At 33.1% G+C, this 20266-nt stretch overlaps 2 protein-coding genes across 2 annotated transcripts; both read left to right on the forward strand.

Annotated features, from left to right (window-relative positions):
* LOC107630680 (30S ribosomal protein S6 alpha, chloroplastic) lies at positions 175–1154 on the forward strand. The gene is made up of 2 exons (XM_016333884.2): positions 175–582; positions 720–1154. The coding sequence occupies exons 1-2, from the start codon at positions 241–243 to the stop codon at positions 957–959; spliced, it is 582 nt and encodes a 193-aa protein (XP_016189370.1). The 5' UTR covers positions 175–240; the 3' UTR covers positions 960–1154.
* On the forward strand, positions 3718–6036 carry LOC107630679 (probable E3 ubiquitin-protein ligase RHA4A). The gene is made up of 3 exons (XM_016333883.2): positions 3718–4380; positions 4645–4730; positions 5526–6036. The coding sequence occupies exons 1-3, from the start codon at positions 4141–4143 to the stop codon at positions 5812–5814; spliced, it is 615 nt and encodes a 204-aa protein (XP_016189369.1). The 5' UTR covers positions 3718–4140; the 3' UTR covers positions 5815–6036.

The raw sequence follows: 20266 nt of genomic DNA on the forward strand, positions 1-20266 counted from the left end.
TATTATGTGTTAAATTAGTTTTTGAAATAAAAATCGTTATTGTAGTAATTAATACTTTTTATACAGGGAAACATCAAAATAAGACTTTGATGTTTGGGCCAACCCGTTAACCGGGCCCTAGGCGTTGGCAGAATTCGGATTTGCCTTATCTGTGGGTAAAGTATAATCTCATTCCCACCACACCACATCATTTCAGTTCAGCACTCTGTCTCTGCAGAGAGTGCAAGCAGCCAAGCAACAATGGCGTCCTCTATTTCTCTGTCCATTCCACTCTGCCCACCCTCCAACTCTCTCTCCACTTCCCTGTCTCCTTCACACAAGCCTCCCTTTCTCCAAAAGAGAACCCAATTATCCGGGTTCCCTCTCAGAGCCCAAACCCTCGACTTCTCTGGCTCGTTCTTCGAAGGCGCTGGATTCGGGTCCGAGGACGACCCCATCACTCCCGGGCCTGGCTTTACAGCTACCGAACCTAAGGAGGAACCCCAGTGCCCACCCGGACTCAGGCAATACGAAACTATGGCGGTTTTGAGGCCTGACATGTCCGAGGATGAGAGACTTTCACTCACCCAGAAGTACGAGGAGGTATTTATTTCATAACCCTTGTGTGCTACATGCTTGTGTTTTAGCTGAATGTTCTTTTATCATTCACATTTGAATTTAGAAATAGTAAGGATTAAGATAAGATGGGAGTTGACTGAAATTGATGGGTGTGTTTGCAGCTGCTTGTTGCTGGGGGTGCCATGTATGTGGAGGTATTTAACAGAGGAGTAATTCCACTTGCGTATAGCATAAGGAAGAAAAACAGAGCTGGAGAGTCCAACACTTACTTGGATGGTATCTATCTTCTCTTCACCTACTTCACCAAGCCTGAATCCATTACCATTCTTGAGGACACACTCCTCGCTGATGACAATGTCATCCGTTCATCCACTTTCAAAATTAGGAAAAGGAAATATTAGTTACTCACCATAAAATGTGACTCTTTATCTTTTTTTTTTATTTTCATTTGGATTCTTGTATTTTTTTAATATGGTCGAATTCACTTACAACATATGTAGAGTTATAAAACTATTTCGGATTTTATATTCAAACTCATAAATTTCATGTCATTTACGGGAATGAAAAAGGTCTGTCTGTGACTCCTTTTCTCTTTATTCCTTAATCTGCAAAACCCTTTTCTTTATCTTGACAGAAGGCACAAAAGTGCAATATCTTATGGCTTTTTCTTGTAGCCCCTTTCTTGTTACGTATGTGTATTTGCTCCTCAGTTTTTTTCTTTTATCTGCTTCAATTCACTGCATAACTAGCAATATCAGTGTTCAATGCTGGACAGGACCGAGTTGATGTTTGTACATTTCAATCATTTGTACATCTGCTGGCTTAATTGTATTCAAATCATGCAGGTTTTTAGTATGTATGATGAAAAAAGTACTGTGATTTTGCACTGATCAGTAGATAAATTTAATTCAATAATAAAAAAGACATGAGAGTATTCTGTTTTCTAAAATAGGTATTTGGACACTGGTATGCTGTTATTATCAGATAGAAACATCATTCAATTGGGAAAGTTGTTGAACATAAGTTGGAATGATGATTATGGTATAGTTAAGGTTCAAGAAGCCATCAAGTTTTATGCCTATCAGTATCACGCTCATGTTGTTGGAAGTCCAGAGTTGCATCATTATAGTATAATATATTTAGTACTACTTGATAGCCCTCCTAGTCATTGGTGGACAACCCTGTTAACGTGCACTATGACCCTAAATCTCTTTTTCTTCCAACGCCCCTTCGATGTCTCGTTGTTTGCTTTACAAGTAAGTTACTTTTACATTTTAACTTTTCCATTGTATAAGAGGAAGATCTCTTGATAGCAACTTTCTTTCTTTTTTGAGATGAAATACTATTTTCAATCGTAATATTTAAATTCAACATCACTGATTTGAGTGCTACCTTAAGGATTTACTAGCATAGTATATCCAATCAGCTAGGTCTAGGTAATAGGTCACGATGAGCAAGTTGAAGCACTTTGCTTATATATGTATATATAAAATATAATTGAAGAAAAGGTGCAAAACGATAAACTTCTTTATTCGTACCCACTGGGACAGAGAATCTGATGTAATGGAGCTGTTTGAGATTTGATCCCAAACCCACTTTGAGCGAAAGAGCTTAGTTGCTTCATATTCCACCAACAATAGTGATCATGATCAGAGTATATATATATACATCTACTTAGCTCCACGTCTCTTCCTTAGTTTCAAAATGCATGTGTTCTTTTACAATATTAGAGAGAAGTAAAAGTTACACCAAGCTAGGTAGGTAGGTAGGCATGTAGGAACGGTGGCAAATGCAACCTTGAAATAGCATTGAGATTGAAAAGAAATTAAGAGTTTCTCCCGATCTTTCATGGTCCAAGATATTTCTTCTCATAGCTATTTCCTTAATATAGAACACATGTTGATTTATATAATTTGAGTTAAATCTTTGTCTAATTTGTTTGCTAAGTTTGGTTTTAATTTTTAGAGTAAAGTATCGTTTTTATCCCAACGTTTGGGGTAAGTCCCAAAGTTGTTCCTAACGTTTCAATCGTCCTATTTAAGTCCCTAACGTTTTAAAACTGACTCAATGTTGTCCTGGTGTTAGGGATCCGTTAACAGAATTGACGCTGGAATAAAATTGAGACGATTTTAAAACATTAGGGACTTAAATAGGACGAAAACGTTGGGGACAAAAATGATACATAGAAATAAATTTTAATTTTATCCTTCAATAATATCAATTTTTTACTATACATAGTATTTAATTATTTTTTAATCACATCTAAGTAAATTACACTTGTACAGTAAAAAATTAATATTATTGAAAGATAAAATTAAATTAAAATTTATTTTTGTGTATCGTTTTTGTTCCTAACGTTTTCGTTCTATTTAAGTTCTTAACGTTTCAAAATCGTCTCAATTTTGTCCCGCCGTCAATTCTGTTAACGGATCCCTAACGACAGGACAACATTGAATCAATTTTGAAACGTTAGGACTTAAATAGGACGATTGAAACGTTAGGACTTAAATAGGATGATTGAAACGTTATGGATAATTTTGGGACTTACCCCAAACTTAGGGACAAAAACGATACTTTATTCTAATTTTTATTATCACTAAAAGAGATAATTCGAGACACTGGCATAGTAAATAACTGTATAATTCACTGAAATAATGGATATTTGTTTTTTTTTTTTCTTTTTTGGTCTGAGTTATTTGTAAATTTTAAATGTCCAGGTCTATAAAGTATAAACCACGGAACAAACATGCACGAAAACTTTTTCACAGGTAACTAACAAAAGAGGAGAAGGGTACACCCTGTCCTTTTCCTCGTGGAATCTCTTTCAATGCGAAAAAACTGTTGTTGGACTTTGGTTGGGGCATATATTTAGCCCACTAATTAGTACAATGAGCCGAAGAAAAATCGAAAATATATATGAGAAAAAAGAAAGAAGGGAAAAAGAAAGGAAGAATTTGTCCTCCCATCATATTTGTGTTGACAAAAGGAAATGAAGTGGCAAATGTGTCATTTTCGTCACCCTGATTGAAGAAGAATAAAATCTAAAAAGGTTACCATTATCGTTTCAATGATCACTGAATAAATCATCACTTACGAAAGGCATGAGAAATAATACTATACTACTTTATATTAATTAGTAGCGTCAAATCAAAATTTGCCTATCAATTAACTAGTATTAAAACAGAAGGTTCAGAGTTCAGATCCACAATAAGTTCAGTTCTCAGTTCTCAGTCACTCGCCCAGGTGGTTCAAAGTAGTGTGCAGTGGATAATGACAAAGAAAGAAAGAGAATGATCAGAGAGCAAGAGATGTGAATATATTTATGTTAGTGGAGGGTTCATCATACCCTGCCCTTGTTCCCATCATTTCAAAAAATAAAAAAATAAAAAAATGGAATATGTAGCGTGCTATTAACCTCATCATCATATACACATACACCTCTCCTATACTCGTCAAGAAACAGTTTTTAGCATCTATATATCTGTCGTCCTTTTTGTGGTCAAATGCATTCTAACTGAAACACAAGTAACATTAACAATAACATACATACTGTTATATGTATATGTATTATTGTTGGTGGCGATGGGTGTTTCACAAACAGAAATTCCAACGGCGTCTCCACATATGTATCCTCAGGAGCTTCAGTTAAAGCTGTACCAGGCCTTCATTTTCTCGATTCCAATACTGTTCTCCATAATTCTGGTTCTCCTATTCTACTTGTTCTACCTCAAGAGAAGGGCTTCCTCTCTCTCTTCTCCTCCCCTTCACTTACTTCCTACAATTCCCCATCCTCAAACTGCTCCCTACCCTTATCCTTCTTCGGTAAGTAACATTCTTTCTTCCCTTTTTCAACACGCATGCATTCTTCGTCTTCATACATATTATTTTACTGTTAGGGTTTTTAATAGTTTAACATGAATATACTAAATAAACACTAATCCATTGTTTATTATTATATACGTTTTTCACTACTAAATATCATAATTTTAAAAGACAAATTTAGCCTTTTGTAGTTTTGTTGTTAATTACATAAACTAGATAGTATTAACGTCTTCCTTTTTAACTTAATTTGTTGTTGTTCCACAGCCATACCGTTTAGATCTGACGCTGCAATTTCTGGACAAACTTCCAAGAATTTTATTTGATGAGGAACTGAGATCGAGGGACTCCGTGTAAGTCTTTTCTCTTTAATTTTCTCTCACGCACACTTTGTTTTTTGTTTAATTGTATCTTATTCTTACCCTTGGAAGAAAGAGAATTTTAGCTGTAGCTCTTGCTAGCTAGTGGTTTCTATTCTATCTCTATCCTATTGGAGTTTGGACTCAGATTCATGTACATCTGATGTGTTTTCACATTTAACTGTTCCGAATTCCTACATTCCACGCATATTGTTGTTGTTATTGATGTATAGTTTCATTTAACTAATCTGCACCACGTCTTTGTGTTCGTAAAATGCTATTCTGAAACGAATGATATTCTTCTAAAGTTGAAATGTGTTATTAGCGGCAGAATCTTTGAAAGCTTTAAGAATCGTTTATGACATCCATTATTTTCGCAAAAAGCGTTCCAGGAAGAAAAAAGGAGGTGGTAAAAAGATTAACGAATATATCAAGAAGGACTTTCTTGTGCAAAGTTCTATAAAGAATGCCAATTTGGAAAATGACTCAGCAGGATTGAATTAATAAAATAAATAATTAACAAATCCGCCACGTGTCAACGCTTATTGCATAGTAAGAGCCCAAAATTTCAAGGATAGATGCTGTCTGAATTCGCGTAGTGGCGAAAATGCTGGACTGCACTTTACGAGTTTTTTGATATTTCTTTTTCATGATGGTCCCTCTTGTATTCACTTTTCCTTACTCAGTGTGTTTTAATTTGGTCCCCTATTGATTTAATTTAAGTAAAAAGAATGATAACTTGATGGATGCATTATCAATTTATGTTAATTTGTGTTGTGAATTGAACAGATGCTGTGTATGTCTGGGAGAATTTGAGGTAAAAGAGGAGGTTCTACAGATTCCATATTGCAAGCATGTGTTTCACATAGAATGCATACACAACTGGCTTCGATCAAACTCCACATGCCCACTATGTAGATGCTCCATCATCCCCACCACCACCAAGTTCATTCTCAACAATCCTCCAGTCCTACCACCGCAGCACCAAGGTGGCTCGCCATCACACGTCATCGTATCTTTGCCTCCTCCTCAACCAGAACATGAACCCGCTGCTGCTTCCTCAATAAACACAACTTAATAAGGGAATCCGATGATACACTTACCCCGGCCTTTTCAATTGATGAAGGGAACAAAAATGTCTACTCATAATCAAAACCAATAAGCATCAATCAAGTAATTGTATATTTGGCCCTTCATGAAACTAATTTGATGTGCCAATAATTTACTGCCATGACGATGATGGATACCATCATAAATAGAAACGTTTCACCTTTCACTTAAATGGTATGTATGTGCACTATACTAATTCCTGTTGGGTGTATATTGGTGCCAGCTTCTGGGACGGACCTCAAGTTCATTGGTGAGGCCGTGAGGGGGTATTTGTCCCACTGAATTTNAATTTTTTATGTTAAATTAATTTAATAAAAATTAATAAATTTATCCTTGTATATATAAAGAGAATTAAGATAATTTGGTTTGAATTTTGGAAAGAAAAAGTCTAGGGCAGCAACTTTTGTATTTTCTGGCCAGCATTTAACCATCAAAACAAAAGTGAGTGATATCTCATTATTATATGTAATCTCACACCATTAAAAACACTATTGATGGCCAATTGATGGTTACAAAACACTAAAATTGCTAGTCCCTATCATTCTTCTATTAAAAATTTTAGCATTTTTTTTAGGTGGATACTATCATAAAAATTTTATAATTGTCTTTATCTAAAGATGTATATTTTTTATCATTAGATAATAAATTGAAAGATTTGATTTGATATATTATAAAAATATTATTCTTTTTAAAATGTGACTTAACAAACAAAACACATTTTTAATACAACACTCTTCATAAAAAGATGTCTTTAATATTTTTATTTGAGTAGGTGTTTTTTTTTTAATCTCCATATCTATCTTTCACATAACTAGGGTTCTACCGTGCTAGCGCAGACTGTCATAAAGATTCAGATACATGTATGCCTTATAGTATATTCACATGTCATTTTCATATTTTACATACATTCATACTATATAAATACTATATATATTATTAATATTGATTTTATACCACTAATATTACAAGGCATCGTACGCTGACTGTTGCTTCAGCGTTTTAAACATCTTTGATAACAAAAAAATATTAATAAAAAATAATTAAAAAAAATTCATAAATATTAAACAAAATAATTTTTTTATTTTTTTAACATTATAATTTAAATATAATCTATGTAAATATCATTATGTTTTATTTTATTTATAATTGTATGTTACTTTATGTTTCATTCTTTTACAATATTATGTATTTATAGATATATGGTATTTATTGTAACTAAAGCTAAAATTATTTTAAATAATCAATTCACACCTTTAAAACGTCTCATGTGTGGGGATGTGCTCTATATATACAAACCATATTTTCTAATTTAACGAAATTCTTATTTAAATATTTTTTTGTGTGTTTATAATTTAATTTTAATTTGTTAACAGTTGGATAATCTTGATAAGAAAACTAACATATTACTCCGATGATTTTTAATAAAAATAAAACAGCTATGCTCACGGTTTTTTTAAAAAAGGGTGACCGTAGAGAAGTACATCTTTGATAGAAAGACCTTAATATGAGACAGCGGCGATGGATGGAATTCTTGAAAGATTATGACTTTAAGTTAAGTTATCATCCTGAAAAGGCAAATGTACTCGCAGATACTTTAAGTCTGAAGAATCTAGGTATATTGTGGATGATGATCAAGGAAAAAAATGATCTCGGCCTTTAAGACAGCCATTCAACAAGCTCAGACTCAGGATTCGGGAATGTTGGCATTGTTAACATGGATAAAAGCGGATCAACCAGAGGAAGTACGTCAAGATAAAGAAGGAATATGGAGATATAAGGGTAGAATTTGTGTACCTGCTCAAGAGGACTTGCGAAAGGATATTCTGACGGAAGCTCATGAAAGTCAATTTTTTATGCATCCTGGAAAGACTAAAATGTACCAAGATTTGAAAAGGATGTAGCTACATATGTTTCGAAATGTCTCACTTGCTAGAAGATTAAGGTAGAACACCAGAAACCACCAGGAACCTTACAACCGCTGGAGATACCACAATGGAAGTCAGAAGACATCACGATGAATTTTGTCATTGGGTTACCAAGGACTTCTGCTGGACATGACGCGATCTGGGTAATTGTGAATCGACTGACAAAATCAACGCATTTTCTACCAATTCAAATTAGTTATAACTTGGAGAAACTCGCCCGATTGTACATTCAGAAGATAATACAATTGCATGGGATACTTCATCAATTGTATCAGACAGGGATCTAAGGTTTACTTCTAGATTTTGGGGAGCACTACAGAAAGCTTTTGGAACAAAGTTGTATTTGAGTACAACATATCACCCACAGACTGATCGGCAGACAGAACGAACGATTCGCACCTTAGAAGATATGTTGAGATCTTGTGTGATGAATTAGTAGGGTAATTGGGACAAGCATTTGCCATTGATTGAGTTTGCTTACAACAGTTATCAACAAAGTATAGGGATGGCACCGTATGAAACCCTCTATGAAAAAAATGTCAGTCACTATTATGCTGGTATGACAAGGAGGAAGGTGGGATTTTAGGGCTAGAATTAGTACAAGAGACTACTGAACAGGTTAAGCACATTCGAGAAAAGATTCAAACTACTCAAAGTCGACAGAAGAAATATGCAGATATTAGGCGTAGGCCCTTAGAGTTTAGCGAGGGTGACCATATTTTCTTAAGAGTGACTTCTACAACTGGAATAGATAGAACCCTTAAAACTAAGAAATTGAGTCCACGATACTTAGGACCTTTTCAAATTCTTAAAAGACTCAGTCCAGTAGCATACCAAATAGCACTCCTTCCTTACCTATCAAACCTTCACGATGTTTTTCATGTTTTACAACTCGAGAAATATAATCCCGACGAAGGTCATATTTTACAACCAGAGACAATATAGCTACGAGACGACTTGATATATCAAGCTTTACCAGCCAGGATCGTGGAACGAAGTGATAAACAGCTAAGAGGCAAGACGGTACTATTAGTTAAGGTAGCATGGGGACAAACTGGAACTGAAGAGTACACATGGGAACTGGAAGACAAGATGAGGACAGACAATTCGTTTCTCTTTTCAGGTAATTGAAATTTTGAGGACAAAATTTTCTTTTTGGAGGGTAGAATATAATGGCCTAGCCCCGAAGAAATGACGTTTTTTTGGGATCAAACGAAATTTTTATGAAATTTTTAAGAATTATATTGCATATAAGCACTTCTGCTGCACAGGTGCTGTGTCATCAAGCTACTGAGTCAGCAGCTTGACTGCACCAAACACCTTTCCTGATCTAAGCAGGCACGTCGCAAAAAGTTATGTTTTTGAGCCACTTCGGGTCCGAATTTCAAAATTCTAACTTTCGTGGTTAGTCTCATTTTGATGAGGCGGTTTATATTAATATAATATTTATATATTATTATTTTATTCGAAATATTCTATTATTATCTCCTCTGTAGTGATTAATGTTGATCTATGTTTAGTAATATAATAACTGAGCTAGAAATGTACCGGTAAAGGATAATACCGGTATTCGTAGATGAACTTAGCGATGCTAATGCTTCATGATATATCTTTTATTTTCATGATTATCATGTTACTAGTATCATTTATACTAGTAATGCTCATGCTTATCCTTTAGTAGCGTAATCTAATGTATCTAATTTTAGTAATTATCTTTCGAATGATATTTTATTATTAAACTAGTGTATGTTTCCGTACCCTGTACGGGGTAATACATAAAATTATATAAAATTTTTTATTAAAATTTAAATAAAAAATATATATAATAATTATTATTATAAATATTTTATAACTTAAAAATAATTAATATTTGTTTTAATAAATTTGGATTGGTTGAATGATCATCTTATTTGTCCGGTTAAGCAAATATTTGGAGTTCGAATCTCGTCTTGTGTGTATAAATAATCCATTAGTTAGCGACAGACTCTTAATAAATATAGCATCAATATGTGGTGGATTAGTCGTCCTCGACTTGCTGAGTTAGGAATCTGTAGAAAAAAAATTGTATTTGTCTTTAAAATAGATTAATTTTTCATTAATAGCAATATTTATGAACTTTTGTTTTTGTTGAAATTTACTTGGGACAATTTTATTCGTTGGTATCATATTTATTTTTAAAGTCAAAACAATATAATCAATATTGTTACTCATTAAAACTTCACATTTTATGAAATGATTTTTAAATTTTCAAATTCATAAACTTATATCATTACAAAAGTTATTAGATCAATTAATATTTCTTGGTAACTGGTGCGTTATTTATAACCACAAACTAACCGGCAAGTGCACCGGGTCGTACCAAGTAATACCTTACGTGAGTAAGGGTCGATCCCACGAGGATTAATGGATTAAGCAACAATAGTGTTTGATAGGCTTAGTTAGACAAACAGAAAATAGTGTTTGGAAGTTTAAAAGCATTAACAGTAAATTTAGAATATTAAAGATAGACAGATAAATAAGTTAGGAATAAAATATTGAGAAGGCAGTTAAGGCTTCAGAGTTATCTATTTTTCCGGATTTACTTTTCTTACTAACTATTTTAATTATGTAGTATTTAATTTATGGCAAACTATATGTGACTAGACCCTAATTCCTTAGACCTTTCTAGTCTCCTCTAAAATTCATTAATTGCCAATTCCTTGGTTAATTAATTTCAATTAGAAGCTACATGATCAAATTTCAGTTTATGTGCCACAAAAAACTCTAATTACCCAAAAATAAAAGGATTATATGTCACGTATCCCGTTAAATCCAGATAATTAAAATTTAGAAGAATATGTTTTCAAGCTGTTGTTCAAGTAAAGAGCTTTTCCAAGTTATACAAGAACTCAAATAGAAAGAGGGTCATACTTCTTTTCCACCCAAATTCATAAGATAAAGAGCGAAAACAATTCTTAAATTATAAATCCATACATGAATTAAAATAGATAAAGCTATAAAATCAATCTATACAATTAGACAGAGCTCCTAACCTTAACAATGGAGGATTAATTGCTCATGGTTCAGAGTAGAAAATAAGGATTCTAATAAAATGTAATTTGGTTGTCTGGGATCGAATAATGTTGAGGTGGTATCCCCCTATTTATATCTAATCCTAATTAATTTAAAATCTATCTTTAAAACTAAAATAATATCTTTTCCTATTTTTAAATTTTGAATTTTAATTAGAATTAATTATAGCAATCAGCAAATCTTCAATTGATGGATGGAGACCACTTGGCTTCACTAGGATCCACGCCTAACTTGGGCTTGGCAGCATGAATTAGAGTTTAGTTGAGTGAAGCTGCGCCTAACTTGGCTTTAGTGCACCTAACTTGGGCTTTAGTGTGCCTAACTTGAAGTGGGCAGGACCAATATCGCAGATTATTGTTGTGTCTTGCGCCTAACGCAGCCTTGGCAGCGAGTTTGGAAAAGAAGTATGGACTATTATATATCGCTGGAAAGCTCTAAAAGTTAGCTTTCCAACGCCACTAGAATCACATCCATTGCACTTCTGTAGCTCGAGTTATTCAGGTTTGAGTGCAGAGAGGTCAGGGTTGACAGCATCATTCGCCTTCATCTCTTCTTCTGCAGAAACTCCATCAAATCCAACTGAATGCTACCTAAAATAAATAGAATTGAACAAGATTCAAAGTAGCATCCATATTGGATAAAAGATAATTAATTCTTTATTAAACTCAACAATTTAGATGCAAATTCACTAGGAAAAGATAGGAAAGATGCTCACGCATCACAACACCAAACTTGAACTGTTGCTTGTCCTCAAGCAACCAGAACTAATATAAGCTTAGGATGTGAATTTGCATGAGAATGAGAGTTTTATTAAGCTCATGTCTCTTCTTATAGTGGGGTTTACAACTGCAATCCTGAATAGTTTTGGCATCTCACTTTATCCTTTGAAGTTCAGAATGATTGACATCCATAGGAACTCAGAATTCAGATAGTGTTATTGATTCTCCTAGTTTAGTATGTTGATTCTTGAACACAGCTACTTTATGAGTCTTGGCCGTGACCCTAAGAATTTTATTTTCCAGTATTACCACCGGATACATAAATACCACAGACACATAACTTGGTGAACCTTTTCAGATTGTGACTCAGCTTTGCTAGAGTCCCCAGTTAGAGGTGCTCAGAGTTCTTAAGCACACTTGTTTTGCTTTGGACCACGACTTTAACCGCTCAGTCTCAAGCTTTTCACTTGTCACCTTCACGCCACAAGCACATGGTTAAGGACAGCTTGATTTAACCGCTTAGGCCAGGATTTTATTCCTTTGGGTCCTCCTATCCATTAATGCTCAAAGCCTTGTATCCTTTTTACCTTTTGTCTTTTAGTTTAAAGGGTTATTGGCTTTTTCTGCTTGCTTTTTTTTTTCTTTCTTTTTCTTTATTTTATATATTATTTTTATATATATTTTTTTTCGCAAGCTTCGTGTTTTTCACTGCTTTTTCTTGCTTCAAGAATCAATTTTATGATTTTTCAGATTATTAATAACATTTCTCTTTTTTCATCATTCTTTTAAGAGCCAACAATTTTAACATTCATAAACTTCACTATAAAAAATATGCACTGTTCAAGCATTCATCCAGAAAACAAAAAGTATTGCCACCACATCTAAGTAAATGAGACTACTCTAAAAATTAAACTCAAATTCTCATGCACTACATCTGTTCTGTATTTTTGATTTGAATTCAAGCTCAGTGAGTAATACGTGAGACATCTTTTAAAGTAATTAAGAGAAAACTAAACTAGACCTAGGATTCTAACTAATAAAGGATCATGCAACAAATAAAGCAAAATGGCAGAAAACCGGAACATGATATAGTAAAAGCAGGAAGGAATATAGAATGAAAGGAACTCAACTACCTTAGTTATCCTAGCGGTCGTTTTATTCTTCAGGTTGTGCTCCTCCTGTGAAGATGATTCGCCTCCCTTTGGTGCCATAAGAATAAACAGAAAATTTCTAAGCGAAGCGTCAACACCAAACTTAAAGGTTTGCTTGTCCTCAAGCAAAGAAGAAATGCATATGACGCGTACGCGTCGGCGATGCTCGCGCGTCGTGTGCTTCTGCTTCTTCTTTTTTTTTTGTGTGTCGTCTGAAGTGTTCGGTTCCTTTTATAAAATAGGTACATGATTAGAAAATAGTAAAAACTCAATAAAATCAAATAAGTAATAAAACTACTACTACGAAAAATAACTAAGGATACGAGATTATCGGGTTGCCTCCCGACAAGCGCTTCTTTAACGTCACTAGCTTGACACTTGATTATTGAAGTTTCTTCCTCTTCTTCCAATTGGTTAAAAGAAATATCTCCAAGGGGGGAGAGGTGAAGATTAGTGCCCCCTGATATGAAGTCCTCCTAACAAGCTTTCTTTTATTGTGATTAACTTGATTCACCTTGCTTATTGGGGTAGAGGTTGGATTATTTTTTTCTGACCTTTTCTTCTGTTTCTTGGTCACAATCCCCTTTTCAGTGCTTTCCTTGGTTATCTTCACTTCTTTGATTTCAACATGTGGGTGTTGTGTGATGGTTAGAGTGTACCCTTCATCAAGAACTTCTTGAATTGGTGGTTCAATAAACTCACCCTCTATACCACTCTCTACTTCATTGGAGTGTAGATTTCCATAATTATTTTCATCCCTTGCAACCTCCTTTGTTTGTGTATCTTCCTTCTTTGTTAGTGCATCAACCTCCTTTGTTTTTGCATCTTCCTCTTCTTCCATGTGTGAGGGTGAAAAGTTCTCTAATTCACTGGAGTATAAACTCCTTTGATTGATTTCCTCACTTTCTTCCATAGGATCTTGCATTATATCTCTTGGGAAGGAATTTACTTGCTCCTCTTCCTGTGACTTGATAATCGATTGCACATGTTTCTCTACATTTTTGACACTTGTCTTTATATCATGTATGCATTCTTTCATGAGAAGCTCAAGATCTGATGGTATTTGAAATGAAAAAGGAGATGGTGGCTCTTGATATGAATAAGAAGGAGGTGATGGTTCTTGATAAGAGTAAAAAGATGATGGTTCTTGGTATGGATAGGGAGATAGTGGTTCTTGATAGTTGGAACATGGAGCACTGAAGTTTCTTTAGTTTTGACTTTGCCAACCAAAATTTGGGTAGTTCCCCCATCCACAATAATATGAATCACTACTCGAGTGTGAGTAGTAACCCATATGATCTCTCTCCATTATTTTTTCTTAGCACAAAACACCAAATAGAATTAAACGCACCATGTGGCAAACAGGAAAGCAAAGAAGAAAGAACAGAATTTTAAAAAATTAAAATAAGAAAAACTAAAATAAAACTAACTAGAAAACACCAAACTTAATTTCAGAAATTAATAAAAAATATTAGTGCTATTTATTTATAAATTATTATTATTATTATTATTATTATTTTTTTTTATTTTTTTAAAAATAACAACGCTTAAAATTTAAATGAGACTAATGAAATAAGAAAAAAAAATATTAAAATAAAATAAAGAAGACAAAACAAAATTGAACCAAATTAAAGAAAAGAAAAACGAAGGACGGTATAAACAATCACTACTGAAGTTAACGAAATAATAAAAAAAATAAAACGAAACAGGGCTTGATGAACGAATAGGAAGAAAAATAAAGGAAAAAAATGAAAAACAAAATTAATAATACTAAAAAAAATCAATTAAACGAAAAATTATCTAATCTAAGCAATCAAACAACTAATAGTTGTTAATCACAGTTAATCTCCGGCAACGGCGCCAAAAACTTGGTGCATTATTTATAACCACAAACTAACCGGTAAGTGCACCGGGTCGTACCAAGTAATACCTTACGTGAGTAAGGGTCGATCCCACGAGGATTGATGGATTAAGCAACAATAGTGTTTGATAGGTTTAGTTAGACAAACAGAAAACAGTGTTTGGAAGTTTAAAAGTATTAACAGTAAATTTAGAATATTAAAGATAGGCAGATAAATAAGTTGGAAATAAAATATTGAGAAGGCAGTTAAGGCTTCAAAGTTATCTATTTTTCCGGATTTACTTTTCTTACTAACTATTTTAATTATGTAGGATTTAATTTATGGCAAACTATATGTGACTAGACCCTAATTCCTTAGACCTTTCTAGTCTCCTCTAAAATTCATTAACTGTCAATTCCTTGGTCAATTAATTCCAATTAGAAGCTACATGATCAAATTCCAGTTTATATGCCACAAAAACTCTAATTACCCAAAAATAAAAGGATTATATGTCACGTATCCCGTTAAATCTAGATAATTAAAATTTAGGAGAATATGTTTTTAAGCTGTTGTTCAAGTAAAGAGCTTTTCCAAGTTATACAAGAACTCAAATAGAAAGAGGGTCATACTTCCGTTCCACCCAAATTCATAAGATAAAGAGCGAAAACAATTCTTAAATTATAAATCCATACATGAATTAAAATAGATAAAGCTATAAAATCAATCCATACAATTAGACAGAGCTCCTAACCTTAACAATGGAGGATTAATTGCTCATGATTCAGAGTAGAAAATAAGGATTTTAATAAAATGTATTTTGGTAGTCTGGGATCGAATAACGTTGAGGTGGTATCCCCCTATTTATATCTAGTCCTAATTAATTTAAAATCTATTTTTAAAACTAAAATAATATCTTTTCCTATTTTTAAAATTTGAATTTAAATTATAATTAATTATAGCAATTAACAAATCTTCAATTAATGGATGGGGACCACTTGGCTTCACTAAGATCCACGCCTAACTTGGGCTTGGCAGCATGAATTGGAATTTAGTTGAGTGAAGCTGCGCCTAACTTGGGCTTTAATGCACCTAACTTGGGCTTTAGTGCGCCTAACTTGAAGTGGGCAGGACCAATCTCGCGGATTGTTGTTGTGTCTTGCGCCTAACTTGAGAAATCTCAAGTTAGGCGCAGCCTTGGCAGCAAGTTCGGAGAAGAAGTATGGACTATTAAATATCGTTAGAAAGCTCTGGAAGTTAGCTTTCCAACGCCATTGGAATCACATCCATTGGACCTCTATAACTCGAGTTATTCAGGTTTGAGTGCAGAGAGGTCAGGGTTGACAGTATCATTCACCTTCATCTCTTCTTCTGCAGAAACTCCATCAAATCCAGCTGAATGCTACCTAAAATAAACAGAATTGAACAAGATTCAAAGTAGCATCCATATTGGCTAAAAGATAATTAATTCTTTATTAAACTCAATAATTTAGATACAAATTCACTAGGAAAAGATAGAAAAAATGCTCACTTATCTGTAACATGGTGTACCGAAATACCATCATTGAGTATTAGTTAGTGTAAAGAGAAATCAATAATAACTTTTGTTATTCAATATATAATTTATTCTATTGAAAAATAAATTAATATTTCCTAAACTTGTAAATACATTTTCTTCTAATTTCTTACACCATTATTTACCATTAAAAAATAGTAAATGACTATACTATCCTACAATATATACGATGTACAAAGTAATTTCTTATCTTGAAATTAATTTTGGTTAGCGAGATAAAATTTAAAATATTTTTTTATTTTCTTACTCAAATTTAAATTTAAATTTAGAATTGATTAACAACTCATCCTTTTTAATTTCAATAAAAAAATAAATTGGTTAGATGCAAAATATTTATCATTTAATAATTTCAATCATTTAAATTTTAATTACCACTAAGTGTTATAATGTTAAATAGTTTAGTATTTGCCATAACAATGACTCAAAATATTAGTCCAAGACATATTTGAGTCTAGAAAGACCTCAATGCAAGCAAGATCAACTAAAATCCATTGTTAGAGTCCCAAATCTAACTTAAGTTCATTACCTTAAAGGCCCAATGTAGATAAAGTTCACGCGTCCCCTCTAAATTGACTCAAATTGGATCTCCATTGCTAGTTAGATATGGTAATGAATACTTAGGGAAGCGTAAGAAGTCCCCTTCCCATCCCTCATTCCTATTTAACAAAAAAAAATGCTCGCGTTCCTTTTTCGTCATTGCAAGTTTCTGTTTAATTATCTCTTAGGAAACGCAGATCTTCTCAGGTATCTACGAATATTCTTTAAAAAATTTTGAAAAAAATCAACACAAAAAGACATAATAATAATAATTATAAAATAATCAATTTAATAAAGTTCAACACAATTTATAACATATTCGTTATGAAAAATAACATTTTAAAAAGAAAAAACATAAAAACATGTTCCAACATAATAACATAACATATTTTTTGAGACGATATTGAGCGACGTAGTGACGGACTTGAGAGGCAGAGAAAGTGAGTTAGAGAGAGAGGATCGAGGCTGAGAATGAGTCTGGAAGAAAAAGAAAAAATTTGAATTGTGGGTTACTAAATTCAAGAAATGGATTTATGTATATATAAATTAGGATAAATTAATAATTTTATATTTGTGTATATTTAATAGGTTCTATGTAGTGGGTACTTATTTCCATGTCCTCATTAGGGGTGGCAAATGGAAAAACCCGCCCTGTCTCGCCAAAATTTCGCCATCTAGTGGGTTGGTCCGCCCCGCCCCGCCTAGTAAGGCGGTCTTGAATTTCTCCCCCGGTCCGCCTAATAGTAGGCTGACGGGTTGGTGGGATCTCCTTTTTTTATAAACCATTAAATATTAAATAATATATATAATTTCACAATAATTTTAATAAATTTATAATTTCTAAAAACATAAAAAAATTATAATTTTAAATTCACACACATTAAAATTTTAATAATTATAAATATGTAATAAACATAATTATAAACAAAATTTTTTAAAACAAAATAATAAAACCAACATTGTTCAAACCAAAACAAATATTATCCAAAATATATAATTAAACATCTTCAATTTTATAATTAATCAAACATAAAACGTAATCCAAAATATAACTTAGAACATTTTCAATTATCATCTTCATCCTCTCGTAAATCAATAACATAATAGAAATTTGTAAAAAAATGACCCTAATAAAATAAAAACTTGGCCCAGCGGGAAAGCCTGTCCCACTCCGCCCCCGCCCTGCCGAAACCCATGGATTAAACGGTGTGGGATAGGCGGACTTTTTAAGTTTGGCGGTCTCAAAATTTCAGCCCAATCTACTTTTTTTGGCGGGTTATGCGGGCCAGTCCGACGGGTTTTGTCCTGTTTTCCACTCCTAGTCCTTATCCTTTTTGCGTGGCAGGTCGTGAGGATTTCACGAGTCCCCATCTAGCCCCAAAACGCGAGTGATCCCTGCAAATATCCATTTTGATTGTTTTTGTGATAATCAGAGTTTAGGTTATATCATTTTTATAAAGTCACATGTATCCTTGTTATAACAATATTAATAGAAGATAAATGGATAAACACTAAGCTATTGTTTGGATATATGATGGAAAATAAGAGAAAAGAAAATGGAAAGAAAGAAAATGAGAGGAAAGAAAAGTATATTTTGTGTGTGTGTTGTTTAGATAAAACAAAAACGAATAGAGAGAAAATAGAGGAAAATTTTTCTTTTGCTTGGATGGAAGGAAAAGTAAGAAGAGAAAAAATTATAATAGAGTAAAATTATATTAATATTTTTATATATTATATATAAATTATAATTCAAATGGTAACTCTGTATTTTTACCCATGTTTGCACTTCTGCATCAGTTTTCTTTTGTAATTTTGAAGAGAAAAAATTTACATGATCTCTACATACACTTTTATATTTTTCATTCAATTTCTTTGTTAATCCAAACAATGAAAATTTGATTTTTCCATCCATTTTCTTCTCCAGCATTTTATTTTCCTACAAATTCTTCTAATCCAAACAATGCATAAATAATTCATGTTTTTCATATATATAACAATAACTAATATCACATATTAGGTTAATTTACGTTGATAAATTAAAGCCACCCTAAAATTACCTGAATCTTCCAAATTCAAAAACGTTACCTAGTTGTCTCCTTTTATATTTCTATATAAATCGAATTTAATGAATTTGAATTAGGGTAATAAGTAGTAAATCGAATCTATAGGATTCGAATTACTTGACATTGTGATTCGAAAGTAAATTGAATTCAAAGAATTCGAATTATGTCATCCTTACTAAATCGAATCTATAAATTTCGATTTATGTGGTCCATGCTAAATCGAAGCAATAAGGTTCGGTTTATACTCACTTAGTAGCAATCCAGCTCATTTTAAATTGAATCTCCTTCATTTGATTTAGTAGCATAGATAGCATCCAAGTAATTCGAATCTTATATATTCGATTTACTATGAAAACACATAATTCGAACTTCATAAATTTGATTTACATAGATATGTAAATTGAGACATGCATGTAGCCTTTTTTAATTTGAGGATATACGTAAAATTGGTATGCAAATGGTTTATAAAGGTGATTTACCGTACCCCACATATAATATCTTGTGAAATCATAATATTTTGAGAAGTGATGTATAGACAACTTAAAGGTTGATAAGTCTGAAAAATTTTAGAAAAAAATATAAAAAAATTACATGTTGATCCAGAAGATTTTTTTTAAAAAAAATTTGTCCATAGTATATGATTAATAACTTTAAAATTATATATATGTTATTTATTTTATATATTTTTTAGGTTAAATTACACAGTTGGTCCCTACACTTTCAGTGAAATTACAAATTAGTCGCTACACTTTAAAAGTTTATAATTGGGTCCCTAAAGAGAATTAAAATTTGTAATTTAGTCCCCGCCGTTCAAAAAGTGTTTGATTTAACAGAATATTCTCAGAATATTCTTTATTTTGAACATGTGACCTGCACATGTTTGACAACAGGGACCAATTTGTAATTTTAGTGAAAGTATGGGGACTAACTGTGTAATTTAATCATTTGGAGGGACCAAAAACTCCCTAGACTATCTGAACCTACCCCGTCCCTCCCCAACTCTCTCACTCTCACTTTCTCACTTTCTAAAACGACACCCGAACCCCACTGCTCTCTATCTCTCACCCCGGTTCACCGTCGCTACGCCGGATCCACCGCATTTGTGCTCACGAGTCGGGTCTCGCCTCCTTTCTCCATCTCGCCTCTCTCATCCGGCAATTTTTTCTTCTCTTTCAATCCCAATACTGAAGACCGACGATAAATGAAAGAGAACAATTCCAATCCCAAGCATGCTCAAAGCGAACAATTTAATGTCTAAGAAAAAAATAGCAACAAATCAACACAAAAATAGCAACTCAATTTATTAGTGAATTCGGCGTGGTGATGGAGGCGAGAGGCACGGCGATGGTGAGCCAATGTGAGAGACAGAGAGCGTTGGGGTTGGGGTGCCATTTTAGAAAGTGAGAAAGTGAGAGTGAGAGAGCTGGTGAGGGGTAGGGTGGATTCAGATAGTCTAGGGAGTTTTTAGTCATTTTCAAATGGTTAAATTGCATGGTTGGTCCTCATACTTTCACTAAAATTGCAAATTGGTCCCTATTG

The sequence above is a fragment of the Arachis ipaensis genome, chromosome B03 (genome assembly GCF_000816755.2).
Source record: "Arachis ipaensis cultivar K30076 chromosome B03, Araip1.1, whole genome shotgun sequence".
Classification (NCBI taxonomy): Eukaryota; Viridiplantae; Streptophyta; class Magnoliopsida; order Fabales; family Fabaceae; genus Arachis; species Arachis ipaensis.